We start from the raw sequence: 24,150 nt of genomic DNA on the forward strand, positions 1-24,150 counted from the left end.
CACAATTGGCTTTTTTTTTCTCTAATCTTTAATCACAAGCATTATTATGAATACGCATTACAGTAAGATTCAGGGCAAGTGATTTATTGCATAAATCTTTATCGCATACAGAATAGCAGTTTGCGAATCATGCATAACTAAAGAGATAGTTTCCACGTAGGTCATAGACCGTGTAATTTGCCAGCTGATGAAGCACTTCACTCCAGGCCGTTTGTTCCTTCTGTGTCTCCTGATGCCGGGCTTGCTGCGCCGAGTACACCATGCTCAGAACGAGAGTGTCAAACTGGTTCTGACTCAGCGGCTGCTCCCTCTTTGGACCCTCCAACGTGGTCGCCATGTGCAGCATGGCGCTCAGACTTCTGGGTATGTTGTCATTGATCTGAGACAGAAAAGCCCGCCCCTGCCTCATCGATGCCATCTCCTTGTCGAGCATGACGACGTTGTTGTCCCGGTCGATCTCCACCCCACCCAGCAACAACTACACGCAGGATAGAAAAATGAAAATGTACCACTAACTCTGCAAGATTGAACTGCATGCGGGCATCTGTTGAGTCTAAAATAAAGAGAATACCTCAAACATCAGGTTTGCATTAGAGACGGATGAGACCATTTCTTGAGAAGTTGGGCTTCTGCCTGCCGCCACATCTAAAGAAGAAAATACTGAAGTTAAACTAACATAATTGAAATGCAGAGAAAGTGTCTATATACAATGACACCTGTTGTTTCATGCATATTGATCAGTGCATGCAGTATCATTCTTTAACAACCTAAATATGTCTGTCCTAATCACAGTCCTGTTAGAAGATCGTCTGCTTACCTTGCAGCACAAACAAAAGCCATACAATTACCCAAAGGCATATTTGAAGTTGTATTTTTGTATTCATTCTTCTTTTGATTATTCCCGAAAGATAAAACACTGCATCCTCTTCACACACTTTTGTGAATGCAGGCAGGAGCAGCTCAGCCTGAATACCATTCATTTTTCCATCTTGGAAAAAAGGGACCAAAAGCCAGATGGCTGAGATGCAGAACAGAGAGCAATGTCTTTTAAATCCTGGATGTTCATCATTATTGGTCTGCAGAACTTTGAGCTCAAAGGACTTGAAGTTCATAGAGGCAACTAATTTTTTCAGCCTTTATTCTGCCTAAATTAAGTGCAAACAACTATGCTTTATGATGCATTACCCATTACATTAATGTTACAAATACAAAACAAAAGACAAATTAAAAAAAGTCAGTATCAGTTAAGGTAAGGGTCCTTCTCAACATTAACAGGTTAAATTTGTATTTATTTTTCTTGTTTTTATTTAACCTTATTTAACCAGTCGTGTCCCATTAAGATCAAAGATCTATTTTACAAGGGAGACCTGGCCAAGAATAGCAGTCAGGCAGAGTTTCAAAAATGAACATAACAGCACACATATTTGAGTGACATTAAAATGATTAGATTCACACTGACAGCCTGCACTCAGTAGATTTCACCAAGGTTTTAAACTCATTCAGGGTATTGACTAGTCCGTAAATGTGCCTATGCAGTTGCCTCGGTAAAGAAAAATGTAAAAGACTTTGGGAACAACAAAAATTATTGAAATTTAAAAATACTTGCTGTGATTCATATTGTGTTAAACACAGTTTCAATGTCAACAATTAAAAAATATATATATATGAAAAGTGGGTGGAAGCATCAACTCTTTCTCCCTTACTGAGAAATCCTGCATCTGTGAATATCTAAAAATCAATATATCACAGCTCTGGCGACCCCCGGCCCATCCATCACATTCATCATTTATGAATGAATGTAATTTCGTGGGTGTAGCCATATCTGAAAACATAACCAGGGAAGTCCTGGAACAAAATACTGGGAAAATGTCATTTGAGATTTTAAAGCTCACCTCTTTGGCTTTCTGTGTAATTTGATAAGACTCATATAACATAACCTTACAGCCTCATGCTTTTGGTGAACATTATAAACAGTGCATGCAGTAAGAAAGGAATTATGTTTATCTCAACATATCCTGGAGTCACTATGTAACTAATTAAGTACTCAACTAACTTTCCCCCATATATTGCGACTTTTCTCCCTTTAAATTACTTATTTAGTATAATTGACCAATTATATATTTTGAGCTGATTGTCATTTTATTTTTTACACCACATAGTTTCTCCAAAAATAACAGTTGTAGTAACGCAGCTCCACCACGAGGAGGCAGCATCTCCAGATTAAACCAGCGACTACTCTCATCGCAGTGAAACAGTTGATTTACTTCCGGTGAAGAGTTCATCTGCTCCTGGATGGTAAAGTAGTGGAAACAAAGGTAACCACGATTTTGTACAGGTCATTTTTAAAGGGTCGCGACTCTTTTGTCTAGTTTTCAGTCCTAGTTATAACTGTATTTCCCTGATATCGCGGCTGAATTGTGGCTCGAGGGAACCCTAGCCAGCCCGTTGAGCTAGCTGCTGTGGGTGCTACGCATGTTCTAGCTAATGAGAACCGTAAACACAACAACGCGTCAGCCTCTCAGGCTCGACACCCGTGTCTGTGTGTGCATCACTGACTTTAACAGCCTGTGACAGCAGCTCATTTAATAGCAGCACAACCAAGCTTTGGATCAGCTGTCATATATTCATAACTAATGCAGTCTATTAGTCTATGCTGTTAATCCCACTTTTATGATGGTTATCATGGAGGTTGTTTAAACTGCATCAGAGAGGTGTTTATTCAATTTAAAGGTGATTTTGGAGGCTGCATTTGTATTGTATTTTTTTGTAACGTTAGATGTCTAATATTTAGTGTATTTTAGGTTAACATGTGGTGGATAAATTATTAGAAACACCTTTCAGGATAATGCAACATGTTTCCATAAAACGAATCAACAGCAAAGATGGAAGGATAAACTTGTCGCGCCAACAAGAAATACAGAATACAGAATGAGTACAGAAATGTCCAAATTTGACCCTTTCATCTTCACTTAAGACAATTAACACGTTTGTTTATTCAGTACATATACTAACTAGTCTCTATCTATCTGATCCATGTTCAATATATATATATATATATATATATATATATATATATATATATATATATTATTGGCCATCATATTGTTTCATTTTTTGAAAATCTTGTCATCTGCTTCGGCCTCGAGTGTCAGCACAGTTCTAGAAAAATGTCAACAACTGAACATTATAATGTTAATGAAGGCAGGAATTTGTTTTATATTATACTAGTTTTAACTTGACATACATGGCGACTGAGTGTGAATGGATGTTTTGTTGTTTGGGGACTTTGTCAGGCGAGCAGCAAAAATGGAAAACAGCGAGGAGGGGGGCCTCAGTGTCGGGGGCGCTGTGGGAGAAGAGAACTACTTCCTGGGATACACCTTCACTGATCGCTCCCACTCCAGCCGGGTGGTGAAGAGCATCATGGACCTGTGTCTGGAGGACGGCCTGTTCGCTGATGTCACTGTCACCGTGGATAGCAAAGAGTTTAACCTGCACCGGCTGGTGCTTTCGGCGCAGAGCTGTTTCTTCCGCTCCATGTTCACCTCCAACCTCAAAGAGTCCCACGACCGCTCTATTGAACTGAAGGATGTCAGTGCCACTGTCTTCCAGCTGCTGGTTGACTACATCTATCACGGCACAATTAAATTGAGGGTAGAGGAGCTTCAGGACACCTATGAGATGGCAGATATGTACCAGCTCACTGCACTGTTTGAGGAATGTTCCCGCTTCCTCTCACGGACAGTAGAGGTCAAGAACTGCCTGCAGGTGACTCACTGTTTTTACAAGACTCTGCTACTTCAGCATTGTTGTGTAGTATCAGTTTAATGATGACCTGTTTGTGTCCAGGTGATGTGGCTTGCAGACAGACACAGTGACCAGGAGTTGTATACTGCAGCAAAGCATTGTGCTAAAATCCACCTGGCGCAGCTGCACCAGACTGAGGAATTTCTTAATATGCCTCTCTGTCTGCTCCTGGACATCATCAAAGGTATTACCCAATTGGCTGTCTCATGACGTACGAAACAGTGTGTTTCCATCGACTACAGTGTGCTCTATTATTTACATTACTAAATTATGTTCGCTCGCAGTGATAACACATGCAGGAGCAGTTATAGGAAACACATTTGATGAATGTGACTCACCAGGCCTTGTGTTTGTATTCAGATGGAGTTCCGAGCTCCCAGAATCCAACGTTGGCCATCGAGTTGTGGATAAATCACAACAAGGTGGAGAGAGAGGAGTTTTCTTGTATCCTCCGAGAAAATCTCAAGGTAATGTTCTTTCATCTGAGAGTGCTCTCTTTTTAATTCTGTTGTAATTATTGGTTTGTCTAATGTGTCTTTTGTATGTCTTCAGGAAATCGGTGAGACTGTCCACATTTACCTGATCGGTAAAGAAGAGGCACGGACTCACTCCCTGGCTGTGTCGCTTCACTGCGACGAGGACGATGCGATCAGCGTGAGCGGCCAGAACAGTTTATGCCATCAGATTACTGCAGCCTGTAAACACGGAGGGGACCTGTATGTGGTGGGGGGGTCCATTCCTCGCCGCATGTGGAAGTGCAACATGCACACCATGGACTGGGAGCGCTGCGCCCCACTGCCCAGAGACCGCCTCCATCATACCATGGTCTCTGTCTCTACTGAGGACGCTATCTACTCACTGGGAGGTAAGACATTGCAGGACACACTCTCGAATGCTGTCATCTACTACACAGTGAAGGACAACATGTGGACAGAGACCAGCCAGCTGGACACGGCAGTTTCCGGGGCTGCTGGTGTTAACCTGGGAGGTACCATCTACCTGCTTGGAGGGGAGGAGAATGACATGGACTTTTTTACTAAGCCATCTCGACTGATTCAGTGCTTCGACACCGCCTCCCAGAAGTGCCAGATCAAACCTTACATGCTGCCGTTCGCGGGCTGCATGCACGCTGCGGTCCACATGGACGTGATCTTCATTGTAGCCGAGGGAGACTCCCTGGTGTGCTACAACCCTCTGCTGGAGAGCTTCACCCGCCTGCGCTTCCCTGAGGTGTGGAGCTGCGTTCCTTCACTGTGGAAGGTTGCCAGCTGTAATGGCTGCATATACGTCTTCAGGGACAAATGTAAGAAAGGTGACGCAAACACGTTAAAGTTTAACCCAGCCACATCTGTTGTCTCCGTTATCAGCGGTATAAAAATCCTCCTCACAAACTGGCAGTTTGTTTTGGCCTAAACTCTCCTCTGGATGTTCATACATACGCCACCACGGACAATCAGGGAGGACTGTTGGATAACTTACCATGACTTCACTGCTCAGACATTCGGTGAGGAGTGCTCTGTGTCACTCATTCCATTCTGACTTCCACCTCAGACCAGTATAAATAGTTTTTCACTTGCTTGTATTATTCCACTGAGTCTCATTGTTGATCCCTTTAGCTAAGAAGTCACATGATTTGTAGTGATGCTGTAACGAGTGATGTACTAATCGACATTGTTTCCTGTGCACTGATTGATTGTTGACACGCATGCACAACTTCAGCTTAAAACTTTACTGAACATGAAACATTCTTCGGTATATTGTACGTTATTAAGTGTGCCATGATGTTGTGGGTTAAATATCCTCAGATGTCAAGTTTGAAGTCAATCGTGCATTAAGATGATAACAGAGGATGTTTTCTAATTTTTCAATTTTTCACAGTTTCTTGTCTTGTATTTTTTGATGTACATGTTCAAGTTAAACTGTTTATAGAAATGTCAAATATATCGCTGTTGCTACAAGCTGTCAGTTTTTTATTATATTTATGGCTCTTTAGCCGTTACGCATTAACTATCTCTCACTATTAATACTTTGTTTATTACCAGGTATTTAGGATCTTTCATTCTTGCAATTATACAGCGATGCATTTAGAAATGGTGCACTTTGTTGCTGTGTAGCTATAGAAAGCTTTCCTGCAACAAAGACATATTTATCTTTGTGTTGGTAATGCATCTTGTGAATGGAGAGGTGGTAAAGGTGCCTGTTTTGTCCTTGGGGGGGCGGGAAGGGAGAGTTGAAGGGAGAAAGCTACTACAGAGAGGGCAAAACCTTGATCCCATTGATGTGATGCAGGAGGCTGTGCAGCTGAAACCCAAGCCCAGTAACATGTCAGACTTTGTGAACTATTCTAAGCATCAGTTGCTGACGCCAAGACGAGGGGTGGGGGTTTCTGGGGGCACATATGTGCCTCCATAAGAACTCCCAATAGGAACTGACTGCCACTACAAGCACCAACTGACTCGCAGTCCCTTATTCATGTTGGGCAATAACGCTGTTAATAGCTCCCATATCACAGTTCACAGTCCCACGTGTGAGTCCGGTGAATCAATTCGTGGGGGTGTATTTAATGCTCCAGAGGGTTGTAATGTAAAAATGTTTTGTCCAGTGTTTGGTCAGCGAGGGAGGTTTAGTGCAAGGTAGATCGCTAGGAGCTGTAGTGACCTTGGGGCTGCTTGCTGAGGGCAGGACAGAATTCCTGAAGGGACACATGGTCTAGAGTGACAAGGCCATCTGCTGTAGCGCCAGCAGTAGGAGGAAGGTGGAGGGGGTTGGACACGGGGCTGTTGAGAATTCCTTTCGCTTGGGTGTGGAGGGAGTCGATATTCTGGGATATCACTGCTAGCACTCCGTCGGGAAACGTGTTTCTTTGGCATTTTTCAAGCGCAAATCTGACGGAGAATTTTTTGAACACTTTATGGTGAGAGGGATCATTGCAGCGTTAAATGGGGAAGGTATTTTTCTGGCCCTGCAGCTCTCCTAGAAGCGACTAGTGATAATGGTCTTGGTGTGTTGCCGTTTTACCTTGGTGGATTCAGTTTCCTCTCCATCTCAGCACAGCTGAGAGAGCGGGATCTAGGCCTTCTGGCAGCAACCTTCTGGCATCTCGAAGGATCATCTTCAAGGGATCTTCTTTGGAGTTGTTCTGTGCATGGCAAGGATCTACTTTCTTGCTGCCTCACGGAAATTGCATGGCCTAAACGAATGAATATTTTTATGAGGCGCCTTGCACCAGAGATGGGCCAGGACCAAACCAAGCATCAGATAGAGAAGGGCCTGAGGTTGTATCAGTCCAATCAGACAGACAAAGCCCTGCATGTCTGGACAAAAGTGCTGGAGAAGACCTCAGATCCTGGAGGGAAGTTCCGGGTGTTAGGGTGCCTGATAACGGCTCACTCAGAAATGGGAAAATATAAAGATATGCTCAAGGTAAGCCTCCCAAAGAACAGTACGTTACATACAATTACTGTAGTTAACCAAATATATATATTTGTATATATATATTTATATATGGTCTGTCCTGCTCTGCTCTATATATCAGTGTTGTCATTTGGTTAAGATAATTCATGTCAAGACGATCTCACATTTTCACATTGTGATCATGTTCTGTGTTGCAAACGGTGCTGTATGTGTGTGCCACTGATTATCCTATAGATGTTATGTCACCATGTCCACCTAGAACTGGTACAGTTCATGCTGTAGTAGATTTCTACAGCGATTAAGTGACTATTGAACGAGAAGAGGTCAAAGGTCACCTTCTTGGTTCCATGTACAGTGATCTTGAGAAGCATGAGTTAATTTGTGGCTTCCACACGATGCAGAGTAAATAAGTGTCCTGCAACCCGAGTATCAGTGTGGGGTGTCTTGTTGACATAACCATCTTTACTCAAGTAGCACCCACTCTCTTTCACTTCGCTTTAATGAGGACTTTATAAAGTAGAAGCCCAATGTCTTTGAATAAATGCATCATATAATTTGTCTTTTATTCAGTATGTTTTTTAATTATTCATTCCCATCACCTCACTCTCTCTTGGTAGTACGCTCTAGATCAAATTGACACAGCCAGAGAAATGGAGGACCCAGACTACCTGACAGAAGGCTACCTGAACTTGGCGCGCAGCAATGAGAAGCTGTGCGACTTCCAGAAAACGGTGTCCTACTGTAAGACCTGCTTAAACATGCAGGGCACCACCGTCAGCCTGCAGCTCAACGGACAGGTTTGTCTTAGCATGGGCAACGCCTTCCTGGGCCTCAGTGTCTTCCAGAAAGCTCTGGAGAGCTACGAAAAGGCCCTGCGCTACGCACACAACAACGATGACAAGATGCTGGAGTGCAGAGTCTGCTGCAGTCTGGGAAACATTTATGTCCACCTTAAGGTACTTTTTATAGAATTAACCAGATTGTTCTGAAAGCTGATGCTTAGCAATACCGTTTCACCAAATGTCTTTAACAATAATTATTGAATGGCATATTATAGACAAGGAGCCTGAATAAGAATTTTTCTTTTTCTGTGAAACACATTTTGACTTCTTGTGTTTTCTGTTTGGGTAAAAACATTCGTTGGATTGCACGTGTGACTTGATTGCGCAATCAATACTGAGGTTGCCAACGTATTTGCAGAGTATGGTAACACTGCAGAGCATCTAAGCAAACATTATCAATGGTTAGCTCATGTGGTACTGGGCATTGTGAAAGAAGGGCGGAGTGAGTGGGCTGCCTGTCGGGGGTTTATGTAGTACCTTTGACATCAGAGATTTGTAAGAGTAATCCCTTGGCTTCCTAGGGAGGATTGGTTTCAATGGGATTGAGATGAAGCGGCATTTGTAAAAATGCACTCATATGTCCAATTATTTTGTATAATTTGCCTAATATCAAAAATACACTTTTTAAAAGACCCTTTTTATGACAATTCAACCTTTGACTTAATACAGTCACTGGATAAATTGTCATAGGAAGGGAATAACAAACCTGAAAGACACTTTGGGATATCAGAGGTCTTACTCGTCAATAACTTCTGCCAACAGGACTATGAGAAAGCCCTGTTCTTCCCATGTAAAGCAGCTGAGCTTGTCAATGACTACGGCAAGGGTTGGAGCCTCAAGTATCGAGCCATGAGCCAGTACCACATGTCTGTCGCCTACAGGAAACTCGAGCGCCTGCCAGACGCCATGGAGTGCTGTGAGGTATTGTTTTATTGCTGTCCAACACTCAATAACTACTCCACCTGTACTCTGAATCTGGACTCACCCCCACAAAGACAAACTTACATAGCTTGTGGAGAATGTCACAGTTTTTGTTTCCTCACAAAGTCCCTGTCCCCTCATGTCTTTGGCCGTTTGGATGTCGGAGTTGCAAATACTGTAGACGTGCTGACAGGTGCAAGCGCCAGTTGTTCTGTTGTACCAGGCCTTAGACCTCGACAGAAATATGCTCATAGAGGGGCTGGTTTAAAGTGTTAATGAAGCTTTAGTCTTCACTCTGTTCTAATTATGTACCGAGGGTGAAAAATAGCTTGATGTCATTGCCTTGGAGTGCAAAAGTAAAGTAACAAGACAGCAGGATGCATTTCAGATTTATTACTTCAGCCAAACGCATTTAGACAAACAATTTACACATGTTGTCATATTTAGAATACCAGGGTACACGAGCTGTAGGTGAAACAACAACGCCTCTTGTTTTGCGTCAGTTGTCAGCCTGCTTCATTTGAAAATATACTGAAACTGCTCAATGAAATAACTGCATGCAATTTGTAAAAGTAGATACATAAATGAAATATGGCCATCAGTTTCAGGATTCACGCGTCTTTTCATTCACAGAATGTTTTAGTTAAATGTACTGTGTAAATATTTTCATTCATAAAACTACATTTTAAAAAGCATGTTCTAGATTATGGTACTACATAGTTCAATACTGCCATTTCATTTTAATATACATGATGTCAATGAACCTGACTAACTAAATGATCCAAAAGTATTTTTGATAATTTCCCATCATTAGATTTCAGAAGAGCTTTTGTATCACAGTTTAAGGGATTCTACAAAATAATGTATTCTCGAAAACCTCTGTCTTCCACTTCAACAGGAATCGATGAAGATTGCTCTGCAGCACGGTGACCGTCCTCTGCAGGCTCTGTGCTTACTAAACTTTGCAGACATACACCGCTGCAGGCGTGACGTTGATGTAAGATTATCATCTTACATCAAGACCTGATGGGTTAAAGATAATATGTTGTATTTGGTGTATTTATCATTGCTTTCTCACAGAAAGGTATTCCTTAACTGTTTGTTGCACTGACATCTAAATGGTGAGCTTTATTTTGGTAATTCTTTTCATCCATCTAGAAAGCATTCCCTCGCTACGAGTCTGCACTGGGTATCATGACTGAGATTGGAAACCGCCTCGGACAATCACAAGTATACCTGGGAGTTGCAAAGTGTTGGCTTCTGCAGAAAGAATTTGACAAGGTACCTATAATTATATGTACATTTCACTTCAAATATCACAGTCTTAAGACTGACTTTGTTTTTTTATTTCTTATACTAAGTGCCTGCCTCACTGTTTATTTTCCAGGCTCTTGATTCTTTGCAGCGAGCACAGGAATTGGCAGATGGGATGGGAAACAAGGTAAGTGATGTTACACAGGAAGTACAGTAGAGCTGCAACTATTTGTCCATTAATCGATAAGTTGTGTGCAGAATTAATCAGCAAGTAGTTTAATACTCAAATAATTGTATTAGTCATTTTTTTAAGCAGTAATGAAAAACATTTGCATAAATACCAGAGTTACAGACTGAATGAAGGACTTTCCACGCAATGGGAATCAGCAGGTGGTGGTAATTGATGCCACTCCAGGCTGGAAACCAGTGACCTTCTGAGTTCCTCAGGGATCTGTGTTGGGCCCTGTACCCTTTGTTGTCCATGCAAATTGTTTGCTAAGTGGGAATGCATATTTTTTTTCGGAAGACACAAAAATATTTAGAACAGTTATTGAGGACACTGACATTGGTCTGGTCTCCTTATAAGGTAACATATATAGAAATGGGGTTAAGAGAAGAGCTACTAAACTAATTCCAGGTCTGAAAGAGATGTCATATGAAGACAGGTTCAGAGAAATACAATGACTCCTCTAGTATACAGAAGACATACTTCTAAATGAGGTCTCAAAGCTTGTTTACAGAATATATTATGATATCACAGCCAAGCCTGTCGTCTACTTATACTTATGATTTAAGCATGATTTAAGTGATTTAAGTGGCAACTCCTTAAAATAATTCCCACTAATGTGTTTCTCCAAAAAAACGAGAAAACCGTTCTTCACACTTTGTGCTGTAAAAAGCATGGAAGACTCTTCCAAAGGATGTAGGGCAGGCTCTCTGTTAACTCTTTAAAACAGAGATTGGATAAATTCTGGTAAACAAAGGATATTTTGTATGATTATGAAGCGTATTTGTGAAATCATTGCGGTATTATTTTGTTGTATTCTTGTTGTATGCTGTATGCTGTAGCTGAAGAAATGTATTTATTATTTCAATAAATTAGCCATAAGATTTCTTTGTCACACATGATGATCAAAACAAGACATTTCAAGGGAAGTTACAAATGAATGTTTTGCTACATTTTGCCATTTTATAGACAAAACAATTACATTTTCTTTAGTGCCATTAAACATTACATAATCTTTAGTTACAACCCTTCGCTCAAGTGGTATAAATCATACATACAGTACACATTGACGATCTTTTTCTGATTTTGTCTGAAGCTGTGTGCGCTAAAGGTGCACTGCCTGAGTGAAGGGATTCATCGAACCCGGGGGCAGCAGGAGGAGCTCAGAGATCAGGTGGTGAAGTTCCTGCAGTGTGTCGAGGAGCTGGAGCTCTACTGCGGCATGTGTGGAGAGTCCATCGGGGACAGGGACCAAAAACTGCAGGCCTTACCCTGTTCCCACATTTTCCATCTCAAGTAGGTGTTCTAGCACTGCGTACTACTTATTATTGACACATATATATATCAATAAGTCCTGTTCAAAGATAACAGAAGAGTGTGATTTTTTTGTTGTTGACTATACTATCTACTACAATCTATTGCATTAATACGTGTATTTCGTGATTTGTGCACGTCTAAAGGCCGTAGTAGTTGACACGTGGCTGTTCTATTTTTTCAGGTGTCTGCAGACAAACGGCACGAAGGGTTGTCCCAAATGTTTCAAGTCCTCAATGAAGCCTGGATTTGTGTGATTGTGCGACTGCGTTTGTGCGTTGGATCTGCAGACAAAGCGTGACGCCTCACAGGCTCCTGACTGATCTGAGAGAAGCAGGCAGCCTCGGGACGTGCTGAAGATGTTTGAGGAGTAATAATTCACTGCTCTGTGAAGAGGACGCTGAACTGGACCCAGAGCGTTGCTGAGTGCGGCTCTGAGGACACGATCAAGGCATCCATCTTATTACCAGACATCAGTCTGTGAGTTACAGCTGACGGTGGAGGTATAACGGACTGATTTCAATATAAGCTGAAGAAGTAAGAACCTACAGTGTCTCTGGTGACTCTTTTTTTGTTGCAGGATTTACATCTAGAGGAATATGGACCGCTCAAAGTGCATTTATAACTTGTATTTGCTATTTCATGCATTCTACTTGTTTTGTGAAATGATCTTCAGTGATCTTAGTCGCAGGGTTTGTTCCAGTTCTCATAATACCTTTTACACAACATCCACTTTTTATTTCATCAACAGTTTTCTGATTATTTATTTTTGTATCAGAGCACAGAACCATTTCTGAATTTAACTGATTTCATACATGGCATATTTATTATTGTATTCATGTACATACTATTCTCATGTTAATTTGTTTTAAAGGTTTGATTTATTTGAGGTGTTATGTAAAACCTAAAAATGAGCTAAAAACTCTTAACCATTCAAAATCGAGTATGTTTTTACAGAACTGGTTCATGCAGCTGTTGTTTTCCCTTAGTCATCAAGATTAAGGAGCCACATCAACACACATTGTGTTCATAGAAATTCCTTTTCTGTCCATGTTTTACTCTTAAGTCTGACATCAACATAATATTGTTGCAATTTAAGGATAAATATTGTTGAGAAGGAAACCTATTGGGAAAGGATCTTTGACCAATCACACACTTGTCAGATAAGCATTTAGAGGAGACACATGCAGTATGTTTTAATGTAGTGCTTTCATATTTATAGTCATATGTAAATATATATTAATTGGTCTAATGTATTGAGATTATTTACTTGCAGAGGCATTTTAATCTTAAAGGGGTTTTGAGGGAGAAAGCCAAAAATCGTATCAGATTATGTTGCATGTTTTATTTAAGAAAAAACAAATGTCATCAAGTGATGAATCCGTGTAACTGCATTTACTTATTTCGGAATTGTTTAATATTTCTTAATATTCAGTGTCTTTTACCATTCATATTTCTTATGTATTTGTTCAATATATTGTTCAGTATATTCAAGTAATATTGTGATTTTGGGGAGAAAAGCCTGTCAATTAAAAGTTGTGGCTTAAACAAGGTTTTTCATACAATAGGGTTTCCCTAAAAAAACTGTAGACTCCCTATAAGTTTCTTTTTAGTAAGACTGTAGTTGTAGTTTACAAAAATACTCTTTTAAAATATTGATGCGGGACACGAATCATTTCAGTTGAGTGGTCAAAACAGGATTAATAGTTTTTACTATTTACACTTTTTAAGCATTCATAATTAAAGCAAAGAGGTGACAATCTTGTCTCATCAATACACACAATGCTGTAGCTTTAAAACATGAAAAATATATATTTAGTTTTCTCTCTATGAAACGCAAGTACGGTGACAGCATGAAAGAAGAGAGAGCAACACATTTACTTTTACAGCTCAACACCTGTTCCTCACGCATCTCTACGAGCACCTGGATCTTTTTTTAAGTTGTGCATCCAAAATAATGTTAATTCACCGTCTGTTAACCTGTAGTACAGTCAATTTATACCTTGTAAAGCATGGATATCATTTACACTTTTTGTTCTTGGTTCTGGGGTATAAATGAGATTTCACTGATGGCACTGCCACTCATCTTCAGCGATTTAAACTACCTCGGTATTTGCCTCTAAGCTTTGCCCTCCCCAGAGGAATGAATGCAGTAATAACACAACATTGAAATACATGTAGTAACATTCTTATGTTTTTTTTCTAGACCTCATGTTGATAAAACCATGGTTTGAATTATTTAGAGGCTGATTAGAATGCATTGTTAATATATTTATGCATTGAGTCAAACCATGTTACTGTGTCAAATATGGAAACATTTCATAATGGAAAATAAATGGCACTGAAAGTGAATATAAGTCTCTTCTGTAATCTTAGTGCTGCTAATGACTATTGTTTTATACAAACATATGTATATGTGTGTGTGTGTGTATATTTGTTATGCTTCCATCTGTAGTTTCCACCATTCAGCTGATTTAACGTGTTGTATGAGGAATAACGTGTCGTACTAGTTTGCCGACAAGTTTCTGGGTTGTTCCGCCAGCCGTCACAACACCTGAAGAGCAGGAAGGAAGCGCTCCTGTTACCTCACTTTACAGGAACACTTCAGCCAGATGGCAGCGATTTTATTCTCTGAAGCGGACTTACTTTGTCCTCAATGCACTGAGATCTATTACCTTCCTGTTCTCCTAAAATGTGGACACAATATTTGCAGAGTTTGTTTACAGAAATTCTGGGAATCTAAAGGATGCAGAGAATGCCCTGTATGTCGCACCGTGTCTGTACCTGGGAGGCCTCCCATCAATTTGGCACTAAAGTTAGCTGCGGACGTATATCAGGTGCAAAAGACCGGCGGGAATCAAGACTTTTGTTGTCTTCACCACGAGAAGCTGAAGATTTTTTGTCACAATGACCAGGAGCCCATCTGTCTGGTCTGCCAAACGTCAAAACAGCATAGAGTTCATGAGTGCTGCCCAGTGGAGGAGGCGGCCGAACAGAAAAAGGTAGGAGTAAAAATAGAAACTGCAAAAATGACAAGAGGATTAACTGCACATACACTGCAACACAGGAAACACCATGATCTGTGAGAGCAAACGTGTGTTGCTACTGGGGTTGGATTTTCTTTATTTTAGAGGATCAATTGGGCTGCAAATAACAATATATTTCATGTTAATTGTTTTCTCAAACCAATTGATTAATCATGTGTCTTAAAAAGTGGACATCACAGTTTCCCAGACCAACCAGTCTAAAATTAAATGTACAAGGATTTAACTCGCAGGAAAAAGAAACAAATTAATTATTGAGAAAGTTGCAAATAAATATGTTGTCTGTTGACTACATTGCTTCAGTTCGAGATTTTAACTCTTAATGATTCTTTTTTTTTATCATTTCAGAAGGAAATTTCCGCCATGCTAGAGTCCTTAAAGAAAAAGCTCAGAACACTGAACAAGACCAAAGTGGACTGGGAGGACACCAACAACTATATACAGGTAAAAGTTATTAACTGAGTTGTGTTGTACCTCTAGTCTGACTTATATTTCACTATTTACGGAGGTAAACTTTTGTTAACAGGTTCATTCGGAATTTCCAGTATCATTTGTTTCATTTTCTTTGAGCTCAGAGAGTTAACACCCTGAGCTCGATACGCAAGCATTCCTTTGGTTCACTGCTAAACATAATCAGCTTTCTCAACATGACAGAGCCAAGCTCATCAAACTGAGGAAGCAATTAAGGAGACGTTTGAGAAGCTACACCTCTTCCTTCAGGAGGAGGAGAACAGTAGAATGAAGGTGCTCAAACAGGAAAAGGAAATCAAGACCCAGGTGATGGCCGAGAAGCTGGAAAACATCAAGGACCAGATCAAAAGCCTCTCTTACACCATCAGTGATATTGAGGCATATCTCAGAGCAAAGGACTTAACATTTCTACAGGTACATTTACTGCTGTTTACACAACTAAATACCGTAAAATGAGAAGAGTAACATCTCCACACTGACTCTAAACTATGACTGTATGGACAACATGTTAATCCCAGTTGGCTCTTCTTTAGGTCAAAATGTATTAATATGTTGTAATTACTTAGTATAGAAAATTGTTATAGAAATTGCCAAATTTGGACCTGATGTCGGTGCTAGATGAAACGTCAGAATATTGCCAGACTTAAACAGTTTGAGGATTATGAATGCCGGTTTCCAATTTCAATCAAATGCTTGAGATTTTCCCATCTGGACCACCGTGGGAGGCCGACCGGAATTATTTCAATGTTTCTTTTCATGTTTGTACTTAATATATTTAATCTATAGTTCTTTGTCCATTTAAAGTTGTGTACAGGCGTTACTCTTTTTGTCAATGTTGATTTTAAAAAGCTTTGCATCTACATGTGATTTGTACATATCTAACATTATATAAATATGATGTATTTCTTTACCTTTTTTTTACTTAAGGACTACAAGGAGATGAACAAACGGTACGTACAACTCACTATCTGCCATAATTAGCAAAGTCTCCATAAGACAATGCTGCAATTATTTGAACCTGTTTCAGGGCCAAATGCATTATTCGAGACCCAGAATGCATCAGAGATATCCTGATTACATCGACAAAGCATTTGGGATTACTTGGGTTTTCAATTTGGAAGAAGATGGCCAACATCGTCACATGTGGTGGGTGAGCACACAGTGGCTTAAAGGTAAAATGTATTATAAGGTATTTTCAATCTACTGAATTTGTTTTTTTATTTCCAGTTCCCATCACTCTGGATCCAAACACGGCCCAGTCCAACTTAACGTTTTCTAAAGAGCTGACCAGTGTGCAATACAGCAGTAAGCAAATCCTACCTGACAACCTTGAACGCTGCACCAATCGTGTGTGTGTGCTGGGAGCCACTGGCTTCACATCTGGGAAGCACAGCTGGACTGTGGAGGTGGGCCAGGGGAAAGACTGGTACATCGGAGTAGCCCAAGAGTCCATCAAAAGGAAGAGTACCGTCTTCCTCAACCCGACTGAGGGATTCTGGGTGATCAGCCTGTGCAATGGGGACTCATTTGCGGCTCAGACCTCACCTCGCACTAAGCTCGTGTTGAAGCAGAAGCCTGAGAAGATTACTGTCCAGCTGGACTATGACAAAGGAAAGGTTGTTTTCATCAACGCTGCTGATTTGACAACAATACACACATTCAAAGATAGATTTACAGAGAGGATTTTCCCCTACTTCTCTCCTGGATTGAATGAAAATGCAAAAAGCTCCACCCCACTGACAATCTGTCCTCAGACAGTCACCGTGGATGTAGAGTAGACTCGCATGCAGTAGACACAAAACAGTAGAGTTGAAGAGGACTGTGTTGAGTGTGTGTTATAGCTTTTAAATTACATTAAAAATTACATTAATGCTAAAATTACTTATGGGTGACAATGTTATTAAAGTCCTACTTATCACAAGCTTATTAATAATGTATTATATGTTGAATTATATCATTTTATTCAAAGCATATGTCAACATTGTTTAATTGTAACTGATACAACAAACTAAAAACACATATTTTCCGACTGTACCTTGAATAAAGAAAGTAGCACTTAAATGGCACTTTCTTATAGGCCTTTGTAGTTTGGCTTTCTTGAGGAAATTGTACTTTCTTGATTCTTGTTGTTCCGAGTTTGTACTCATGGCTGAATCCAAGGAACAAGTTGCCGTTTATATATGTATTTCAGGGTATTAAGCAGCAAATTGTATACTTACAGTGTATACTATGAAGGTTAGAAGGGCAACAAACTGTATATTTGATCAAACGAGACGTTTTCAGACATTTGTATGGTTTATTCTTGATCACAATAAAGTCTCTAGTTATGTGAATTTATAGAGTTAATTTGTTATCATTAACTGTCATTCTCTTTGCTTTTTGGTTTCCTCTGTGATGACATATCTTTCAATTTAGAGTCCAGTTTCCTTTGAAGATAGGCTTTCTTATTTGGGTCCATGGATTTGTCTTTCTTCCCACTCCCTGCGTACAGAACGCCTTCTTTGCTTATTCTCATCCGAGCATGAGACTTGGCTTTATCTCCACAGCCGTGGACCTAAAAAGGGTTTACAACATGACAATCACATCAGAAAAACAAAATGTTCATACATTTAACAAGGGACAACTCCCCAATCAACACCAAATTATCCTCTTACCTATGGTGCTATTTATCAATCTACATAATTTTGGTGTGAGTTGACTAGTTTTGGCGATACTTGCCATTGATACGTTTTTCTAATGCATGTTTTTTTTTTTTGTGCCAAATAGTGTCATTATACCCGTGAGAAGGCAGACGTCTTTATGGCATATATGTCCAAAACTAGGCAACTCACACCAAAACAATATAGGTTAATAATTAGCACTACAGGTAAGAGAACAAATATTAGTTAGATATGGGGGTGAACTGTCCCTTTAAGCTGTCACAGGAGAAGAAAAAAAGTACAGCCTTTCTTGGCACAGTCCATGCATTTTTAATACAGCAACATGGTCTAATAAACACGCAAACCAAAACACAACTACTATTTGTTTGGGGTCTGCTCCGGTCTTACCTCTGGAATATGATGACTGAGACAATACTGCCTGTTGCAGAACAGGCAAAGCTGTCCAAGTAACAGCACAGACGCTTTACACTTGAGAAAGCTGCACACACTTTCGGCCTTTATGACCGCGTTGAGGAGTGTGTCAAAGTCCTCATCTGGAGCTGCAGCAGCAGCGATGCCGCAAGCGCCTGCCTTCATTCGGTTCTTTCCTGGGAGAGAAATGGTAGGAGTTGAATTGTTGCATACACATTGGAGCAGACAAGTTCAAATAACACTAAGAATTAGGTGTTTATATTACAAACCTTTAGCAGACTTTGGCTTCTTTGATGACTGGGCCTTAGCTGGTGGGATGTTGCTCTGTTGCTGTTTCTGTTGAGCATGTTCTTCCCTCTTCTGCTGCTCCCTCTTCATTCGCTCCAAATGTAAATTTTTCAGGTCTAATTGAGGTTGACCCAGCGGCTCTCGTTGGGGGTTAGGGATTGTTTCTTCTTCATGAGCTTCATCATCATCATCATCATCATCTTCTTCTTCATCACCATCTTCTTCTGCTGCTGCTTGTGTTGGCCTCTCAGCTGGCGTTGACACCAGAGGCCTGGCCACCGTGATACACCTGTCTTTACCCTCTCCTTTACTCTCGTGCACGAGGCCCAGCTCCTCAGCGATCTGGTGGACCAGCAGGCGATCATGAGAGTTAAAGGATGACGGGAACTCTAGTTCTTTCTGACGTAAGTCCTTTAGAAAGCTCTCCACCTGCGCTCTGATCTCAGCACATCTGTTCTTTTTCTGCTCTTCCTCGGCCAGTGCTGTCATGGCGGACTTTGTGTGCTTCTCTGTATCAGCAGCATTTTCATTACTGCTGCTACCGGGGGCCTTCTTTTGTTGTTGCTTCGCCCTGCTCGGAGGCTGATCTTTAACCTTCTGTTTGGTGGATGTGGAGCTGCTGGCAGACGTATTAGCCTTTGTGTCTTTGTGGTCACGGGTGTAGTTCTGTGGCACGATGTCTTGGATGTACTCGAATGCTGTTCTGACCTCGCCAAACTCAGTCATATGCTTGATCAGGGACTTCAGGAAAGCATGACTCTGGACAGTCTGGGTGTCGCACACAACAGCGATGTGACGTCTCGCACGTGTAACAGCCACATTAATCCTTCTGTCCTCCGCCAGAAATCCAACTTCCCCTAGAATAAAGCAGTGACCAAATACATCAATGACTGCTGCAAACAATCATGGCGTGCCAGAAACGGCGAAATAAGTTACCCTTTCTGTTGGACCGAACTAACGACAACACCACAGCCTCTTTCTCTCTGCCCTGAAATCCATCCACAGACTTTATCTCCAGCTCTGGATGCCTCGCGGAAAGTTTCTGACGCAGAAGATCGACCTTTACAGAGATAACGCATTGAAATACAAGTCAGTTAAATATTTTGAGACACAACTGTAAGATCTTTTGATTTCACTTTACATTTTTAGTTAGTTTAGATTTTGGGGATTTTATTTTCATTATGGTGAAAGTGTGGATTTAAATTTAAGTTTTGCATTATTGCTTTGACACAAGTCGTATTAGTTGAGTTAAGAAACATTTCACACTGCAGTACCTCAACACTGTGACTTACTTGTAGATTGTATGGAGCAATAACAGCGATGTCTTTAGCTTTAACTCCAGCTCCAGTCAAGGCCTTTATGTGCAGTTCAACAATGTCGACCTCACCTGAGGAAAAAGTCAACTGTGTTAGATCCCACAACACACTCGCTGCAATAACATTTGATTTGTTGCAATAAAAATGACTAACCCTGATTGCCTTTGGACTGCTCATCTGTGACCTCCATCTCACTCAGGCCGCAGCCTGCAGTGTCAATGAGGAGAAGTGGCGTGCTGGTCTCTTCAACACAGGTGACTCCTGGTAAATCTCTTTTGGCATCAAAGAGATCATTTTGTTCACACTTTAATGATTTATCATTTACTGAAATACAAACGAGATATACTTTCCATCATCAAGCTCACACTCACTTTAACAAGTGGCTCTCTACAGAGCTGTGAGCCGTTAGTCTCCCCTGGTACATCTCTTTGGAGGCCCAGTTCATGATGGCACTGTTCATGCGGTACTGAACTGTGAGCATACGGACCACTGAGTCCCCATACATCTGGATAAGTCTCTCCATGAGACTGAGCGACAGGCCTTTTGATGCAGCCCTGTGGATCACAAAAAGAAAACAATGTGCAGTAAACTAAAACAATCTGTCTTGGGGTCTAACAAAAACACAAATTTTTTGCTAGAGTTAGAACAGTTTTCTTCATTTCATGTGAGAGATTTCTGTATTTGTGTTTTTGTCTGTGTTGTGTCAGTGGTTTGATGTGGGCAGGGCTCAACTGGAAAATGAGGATGTCACATATTTCTGTGCACCAATCAGTTTAGCATTGGATAAGTGTTGTTGACAGTTGCACTTAAAATCAGTTAAAATCTGATCAAACCAAACAGTCCTGATCAAGCAGATCAGCAGAGTTTCTGAGTGTTAAAGCAAATAAAAATACATCCCATATTGTTATTTAAGAGCTTAATCAGATTATTTTTCTTACTTGGTCATTAATGAAAAGATATTCTGATATGTTTACAGGAGCTCTAAGGAATTTTTCTAAAGTTTTGTCTCAAGACAAATACAAAATCTTGAATGTTATTTGCATATGAATGAAAAGAGAGGAAAGCCTGTTTCTTTACTTTTGTGATTTGATAGTAGGTGGTAACTGCTTGTAGTCTCCAGCCAGAACGCACTTGCGTGCTTTGAGCAGGGCGATCCAACAGCTGCTCTCCAGTGCCTGAGCGCACTCGTCTATCACCACCCAATCAAAATGCTCCGCTGGCAGGAACTTCAGCGGGCCACTGCCACTAGCACCTGCAGACGCAGACAAGTGCACTGTGATTGCCTTTCATCATCACTGCAACCACTGAATTACATTTTCTTCATTCAACGCCAACACTGACCTGTGTTGGTTGATAACACAACATCAGCTCTTTTTAGGATCTGGGATATGGCCGTTGCTTCCCTTGATTTGAGCTCTTTTCTAAGCTCCCCTATTTCTCTTTTGTGGTTCACCCGCTCTCCTTTTTCGCGCTTTTTCTTCATTCCAATCTTGAACAGAAAAAAAGATTTATATCTACAAAGAAATCTGTCACGATGGCACACATGCCAGTAGAAGCACACACTAACCTACTTAACTAACCTACTTACAAATGCTTTATCGATGTCTTTACGGATGTCAGCGATGATGTTTGCGTTGTCACTCTGTGCAAGGATGGCATCTAGTGAATGTTTCTGGATGGACTCCAGAAGTCTGGCAGGGTGACCCAGCCTGAGGACCTTTGCATTGCACCGGGCCAACCTCTCCACTAAATTATCCACGGCCACGTTAGAGGGCGCACAGCAGAGAACCTGCACAAACACAGAATCCAAATGTGAAAATGACCCTTTCTAGACTGAGATGCTGCAATGGCAGAGCACAGTCAATGTAACTTAATCAGAAGGAGAAAAGTATTCACTTATATACTAATACAAATCAACTTTCTGCACCTTTTGGCCTTGTTTTACTGCTTGCAAGATGATCTCCACCACTGTGGTGGTTTTCCCAGTGCCTGGTGGTCCATGAATCACAGCCAGCTCTCTCTGAGACAGCGTAAAGGACACAGCTTCTCTCTGAGAATCGTCCAGGTTCGAGTTAAAGAATTCTACTTTATCTGATGAAACAAAATAGCATACCCAGAATTGTTTGTGGATTGTATGATTCATGCAACGTTTTGAAATTAGTGTAGACTATGTGGCATACTTGTGTAAAAGCTACCAACAAGCACAATTTCACAGAGCAACTATCTTTTGATTATATTTGCTTTGTAAAGTTTCACCTACTTGGCTGTGATTGAGAGGATGGTGTTGAGTCTCCAAAAAGAACACTTATCAGATTGGCAGCTGGTCCATTTCTGTATCCATTTAATGTATTCAAGGCACTGCAAGCAAAGAACACACAGAAAATAATTAAGTTTTCATAATTTCCTTGTATCTGTCTTACATAAAAATCGCACTCACCTTTTCATCCGTTTGTAGGTGACATCATTTGCCAACTTTAAGAGGTTGTGAAGTGCATCCGTATCAAAGCTGAGGCCGTCATTTGAATCGTCGAAGGCCACACTTATAGAAACTTGGCTGACCCTCGTCACTATTCCTGTGCCGATCTGTGAGGCTGGGGTGCATCCACCAGTGTCATATAAGCCGACTATGTCCCCTGTAACAAAAGACATGTCACATTAAGCAAATATGAAACTAAAGTCACAAAGAAAACCCACAGATCACATGTTTTATTCTTCCAGCTCACCGGATCCAAAGCTGTTGCTTGGCAGAGATAAGAAACCAAGATGCTTTCTTGGCTCAAGGACGATGACTGTGCGACCGTACAGGCCTGTGGACTGACTTCCTATCTGCAATTTCAGCAGGCAAACTCCTTTATTTTGAAGATCCTTGAGAGAGATGTTTTCCTGCCATATCCTGAAGGCAAAAAACAAGACACAGTCATTTTATAGTGCCATTATTGGAAGTGCAGCTCGAGCCATGTCACTCATTTAAGTGCTGAATAATGCCTTTATTAAGTAGAGTATCACAGTCTAAATGTTATGTTACATACCTGGTCTCCTCTATTTCAGCCTCCCTCTCCTCCTGTAGAAGCTCGAGTGTCTTTGACACAAATTGTTCAACCGCCATCACTCACTAGAGAAAGAAAACAAAAGGTGATCAGTGTTACACAACAGATCAGAACTACTTCACGTAAGCTTGAGACAAACTAGAAGAGGTCCAACTAACTATCTGTTGTCAAGTTGTAATGTTACATAGCAGCTCAAATATGACTGACAATATCTGTTGTTGTAATTTATAGACAGGTTAGTGAGTTCTTCCATTAATGAGGGTGAATCCCACCAGTGCTGGAATGTAACAGACAAACGTTACATTTATTAATTATTCATTATGAAGGGAGTGATTCAAAGTTTTAAGAATTTGCTTAACTTTAACCATGCAGCTGCAATATAAAATCATGCATCCAATACATAACATTATAATAAGTATAATGTTGTATTACTTTGGGTACATTGGTAGTACGAACTACTTAAGTAACGTTATAAAGCCTTTACACTTCTTCCACCATCACAGCCCATACATTAGGTAACGTAACGTCACACATTGCCATGAAGAGCAAGGTGCATGTGGAAAAAATTAGCTGGATAAAGCTTTGTAGTTAAGACAAATATATGCTAACGCTTCATGAAAGCTCACGGTAGCTTGCCAACCACACAGCACTCTTACTTTAGCAACAGCTAGCAAGCAAAAAAGACACTCACCTGTTAATGACATTAATCACGCGGAACAACTTTCACAGTCTCTTGCTAACATCTTTAATCGCACAACATCAGTGTGTGTGTTGGACTCATGTTGTCTTTCGTGATACTTGTCAGTCTTCCGGCTACACTGCCGCCTAACGACTCGGATGACGTCTCGTCTCTCACGCGCGCACGTTTTATTTTGAAAAACCCACAACGCGGAAGTTCCCCCAGCTCCATTGACGCTCCTAAAAAAAAAACCACGTTGAGCTAAGTTGTCAATCAAACTGGCACAAACCCGCCCGGCAGTCAGACCCAGGTTGTTCATCATACATGTTGCATCTCTGCAGCGTGAGCGGAGCCGCTCGTTGTTCAGTGTGACTGCAGAGCGAAGCAGGATATGCTGGTTTTTAATCTACCACATCTCTGGCTGTCAGGAAGGAAGGAAGCATTTGCACTTCAAAA

The 24,150-nt window shown here is 40.9% G+C and overlaps 5 protein-coding genes across 6 annotated transcripts; 3 read left to right on the forward strand and 2 right to left on the reverse strand.

Moving 5' to 3' along the window:
- Positions 1 to 127: 127 nt before the first annotated feature.
- LOC306741089 (protein FAM180B) lies at positions 128 to 980 on the reverse strand (the record flags this gene model as incomplete). The annotated part of the gene is made up of 3 exons (XM_079223342.1): positions 128 to 478; positions 572 to 645; positions 818 to 980. 3 exons carry the CDS (start codon positions 978 to 980, stop codon positions 128 to 130), a joined length of 588 nt encoding a protein of 195 aa, XP_079079468.1.
- A 2,326-nt stretch (positions 981 to 3,306) lies between these two features.
- kbtbd4 (kelch repeat and BTB (POZ) domain containing 4) lies at positions 3,307 to 5,691 on the forward strand (the record flags this gene model as incomplete). The annotated part of the gene is made up of 4 exons (XM_079224347.1): positions 3,307 to 3,768; positions 3,850 to 3,991; positions 4,168 to 4,274; positions 4,360 to 5,691. 4 exons carry the CDS (start codon positions 3,307 to 3,309, stop codon positions 5,218 to 5,220), a joined length of 1,572 nt encoding a protein of 523 aa, XP_079080473.1. The 3' UTR covers positions 5,221 to 5,691.
- Positions 5,692 to 7,005: 1,314 nt separating this feature from the next.
- Positions 7,006 to 14,124, forward strand: rapsn (receptor-associated protein of the synapse, 43kD; the record flags this gene model as incomplete). 2 transcript variants are annotated; one of them, XM_079224043.1, is made up of 8 exons in its annotated part: positions 7,006 to 7,230; positions 7,839 to 8,177; positions 8,826 to 8,984; positions 9,883 to 9,981; positions 10,143 to 10,265; positions 10,372 to 10,425; positions 11,561 to 11,760; positions 11,963 to 14,124. In XM_079224043.1, 8 exons carry the CDS (start codon positions 7,006 to 7,008, stop codon positions 12,033 to 12,035), a joined length of 1,272 nt encoding a protein of 423 aa, XP_079080169.1. In that variant the 3' UTR covers positions 12,036 to 14,124. The 2 variants fall into 2 exon arrangements, with proteins under 2 accessions (XP_079080169.1, XP_079080170.1); XM_079224044.1 differs by lacking the exons at positions 10,143 to 10,265; positions 10,372 to 10,425 and having other exon boundaries at positions 7,039 to 7,230.
- Positions 14,125 to 14,390: 266 nt separating this feature from the next.
- On the forward strand, positions 14,391 to 17,108 carry LOC306741567 (zinc-binding protein A33-like; the record flags this gene model as incomplete). The annotated part of the gene is made up of 6 exons (XM_079223872.1): positions 14,391 to 14,780; positions 15,171 to 15,266; positions 15,477 to 15,707; positions 16,221 to 16,243; positions 16,321 to 16,439; positions 16,521 to 17,108. The coding sequence occupies 6 exons, from the start codon at positions 14,391 to 14,393 to the stop codon at positions 17,069 to 17,071; spliced, it is 1,410 nt and encodes a 469-aa protein (XP_079079998.1). The 3' UTR covers positions 17,072 to 17,108.
- Positions 17,109 to 17,643: 535 nt separating this feature from the next.
- On the reverse strand, positions 17,644 to 23,797 carry ighmbp2 (immunoglobulin mu DNA binding protein 2). Its single transcript, XM_079223871.1, has 16 exons — positions 23,707 to 23,797; positions 22,998 to 23,080; positions 22,692 to 22,861; positions 22,406 to 22,601; positions 22,229 to 22,326; positions 21,896 to 22,059; positions 21,557 to 21,757; positions 21,310 to 21,457; positions 21,046 to 21,220; positions 20,340 to 20,522; positions 20,122 to 20,240; positions 19,945 to 20,039; positions 19,589 to 19,712; positions 18,634 to 19,509; positions 18,341 to 18,540; positions 17,644 to 17,847 (listed from the first exon to the last, which is right to left on the reverse strand). The coding sequence occupies exons 2-16, from the start codon at positions 23,072 to 23,074 to the stop codon at positions 17,650 to 17,652; spliced, it is 3,024 nt and encodes a 1,007-aa protein (XP_079079997.1). The 5' UTR covers positions 23,075 to 23,080; positions 23,707 to 23,797; the 3' UTR covers positions 17,644 to 17,649.
- Positions 23,798 to 24,150: the final 353 nt, after the last annotated feature.

This window comes from Taurulus bubalis (genome assembly GCF_910589615.1).
Source record: "Taurulus bubalis genome assembly, chromosome: 9".
NCBI lineage: Eukaryota > Metazoa > Chordata > Actinopteri > Perciformes > Cottidae > Taurulus > Taurulus bubalis.

What these genes read in the sequence shown, in the direction of transcription:
- ighmbp2 (XM_079223871.1), bottom strand. Translation starts at nt 23,074, where the DNA reads ATGGCGGTTGAACAATTTGTGTCAAAGACACTCGAGCTTCTACAGGAG. An exon ending in TGTGTTATCAACCAACACAG is followed by an intron (nt 21,221 to 21,309) that starts GTCAGTGTTGGC and finishes CTGCGTCTGCAG; the next exon opens with GTGCTAGTGGCAGTGGCCCG. An exon ending in GCAGTCCAAAGGCAATCAGG is followed by an intron (nt 20,040 to 20,121) that starts GTTAGTCATTTT and finishes CTTTTTCCTCAG; the next exon opens with GTGAGGTCGACATTGTTGAA.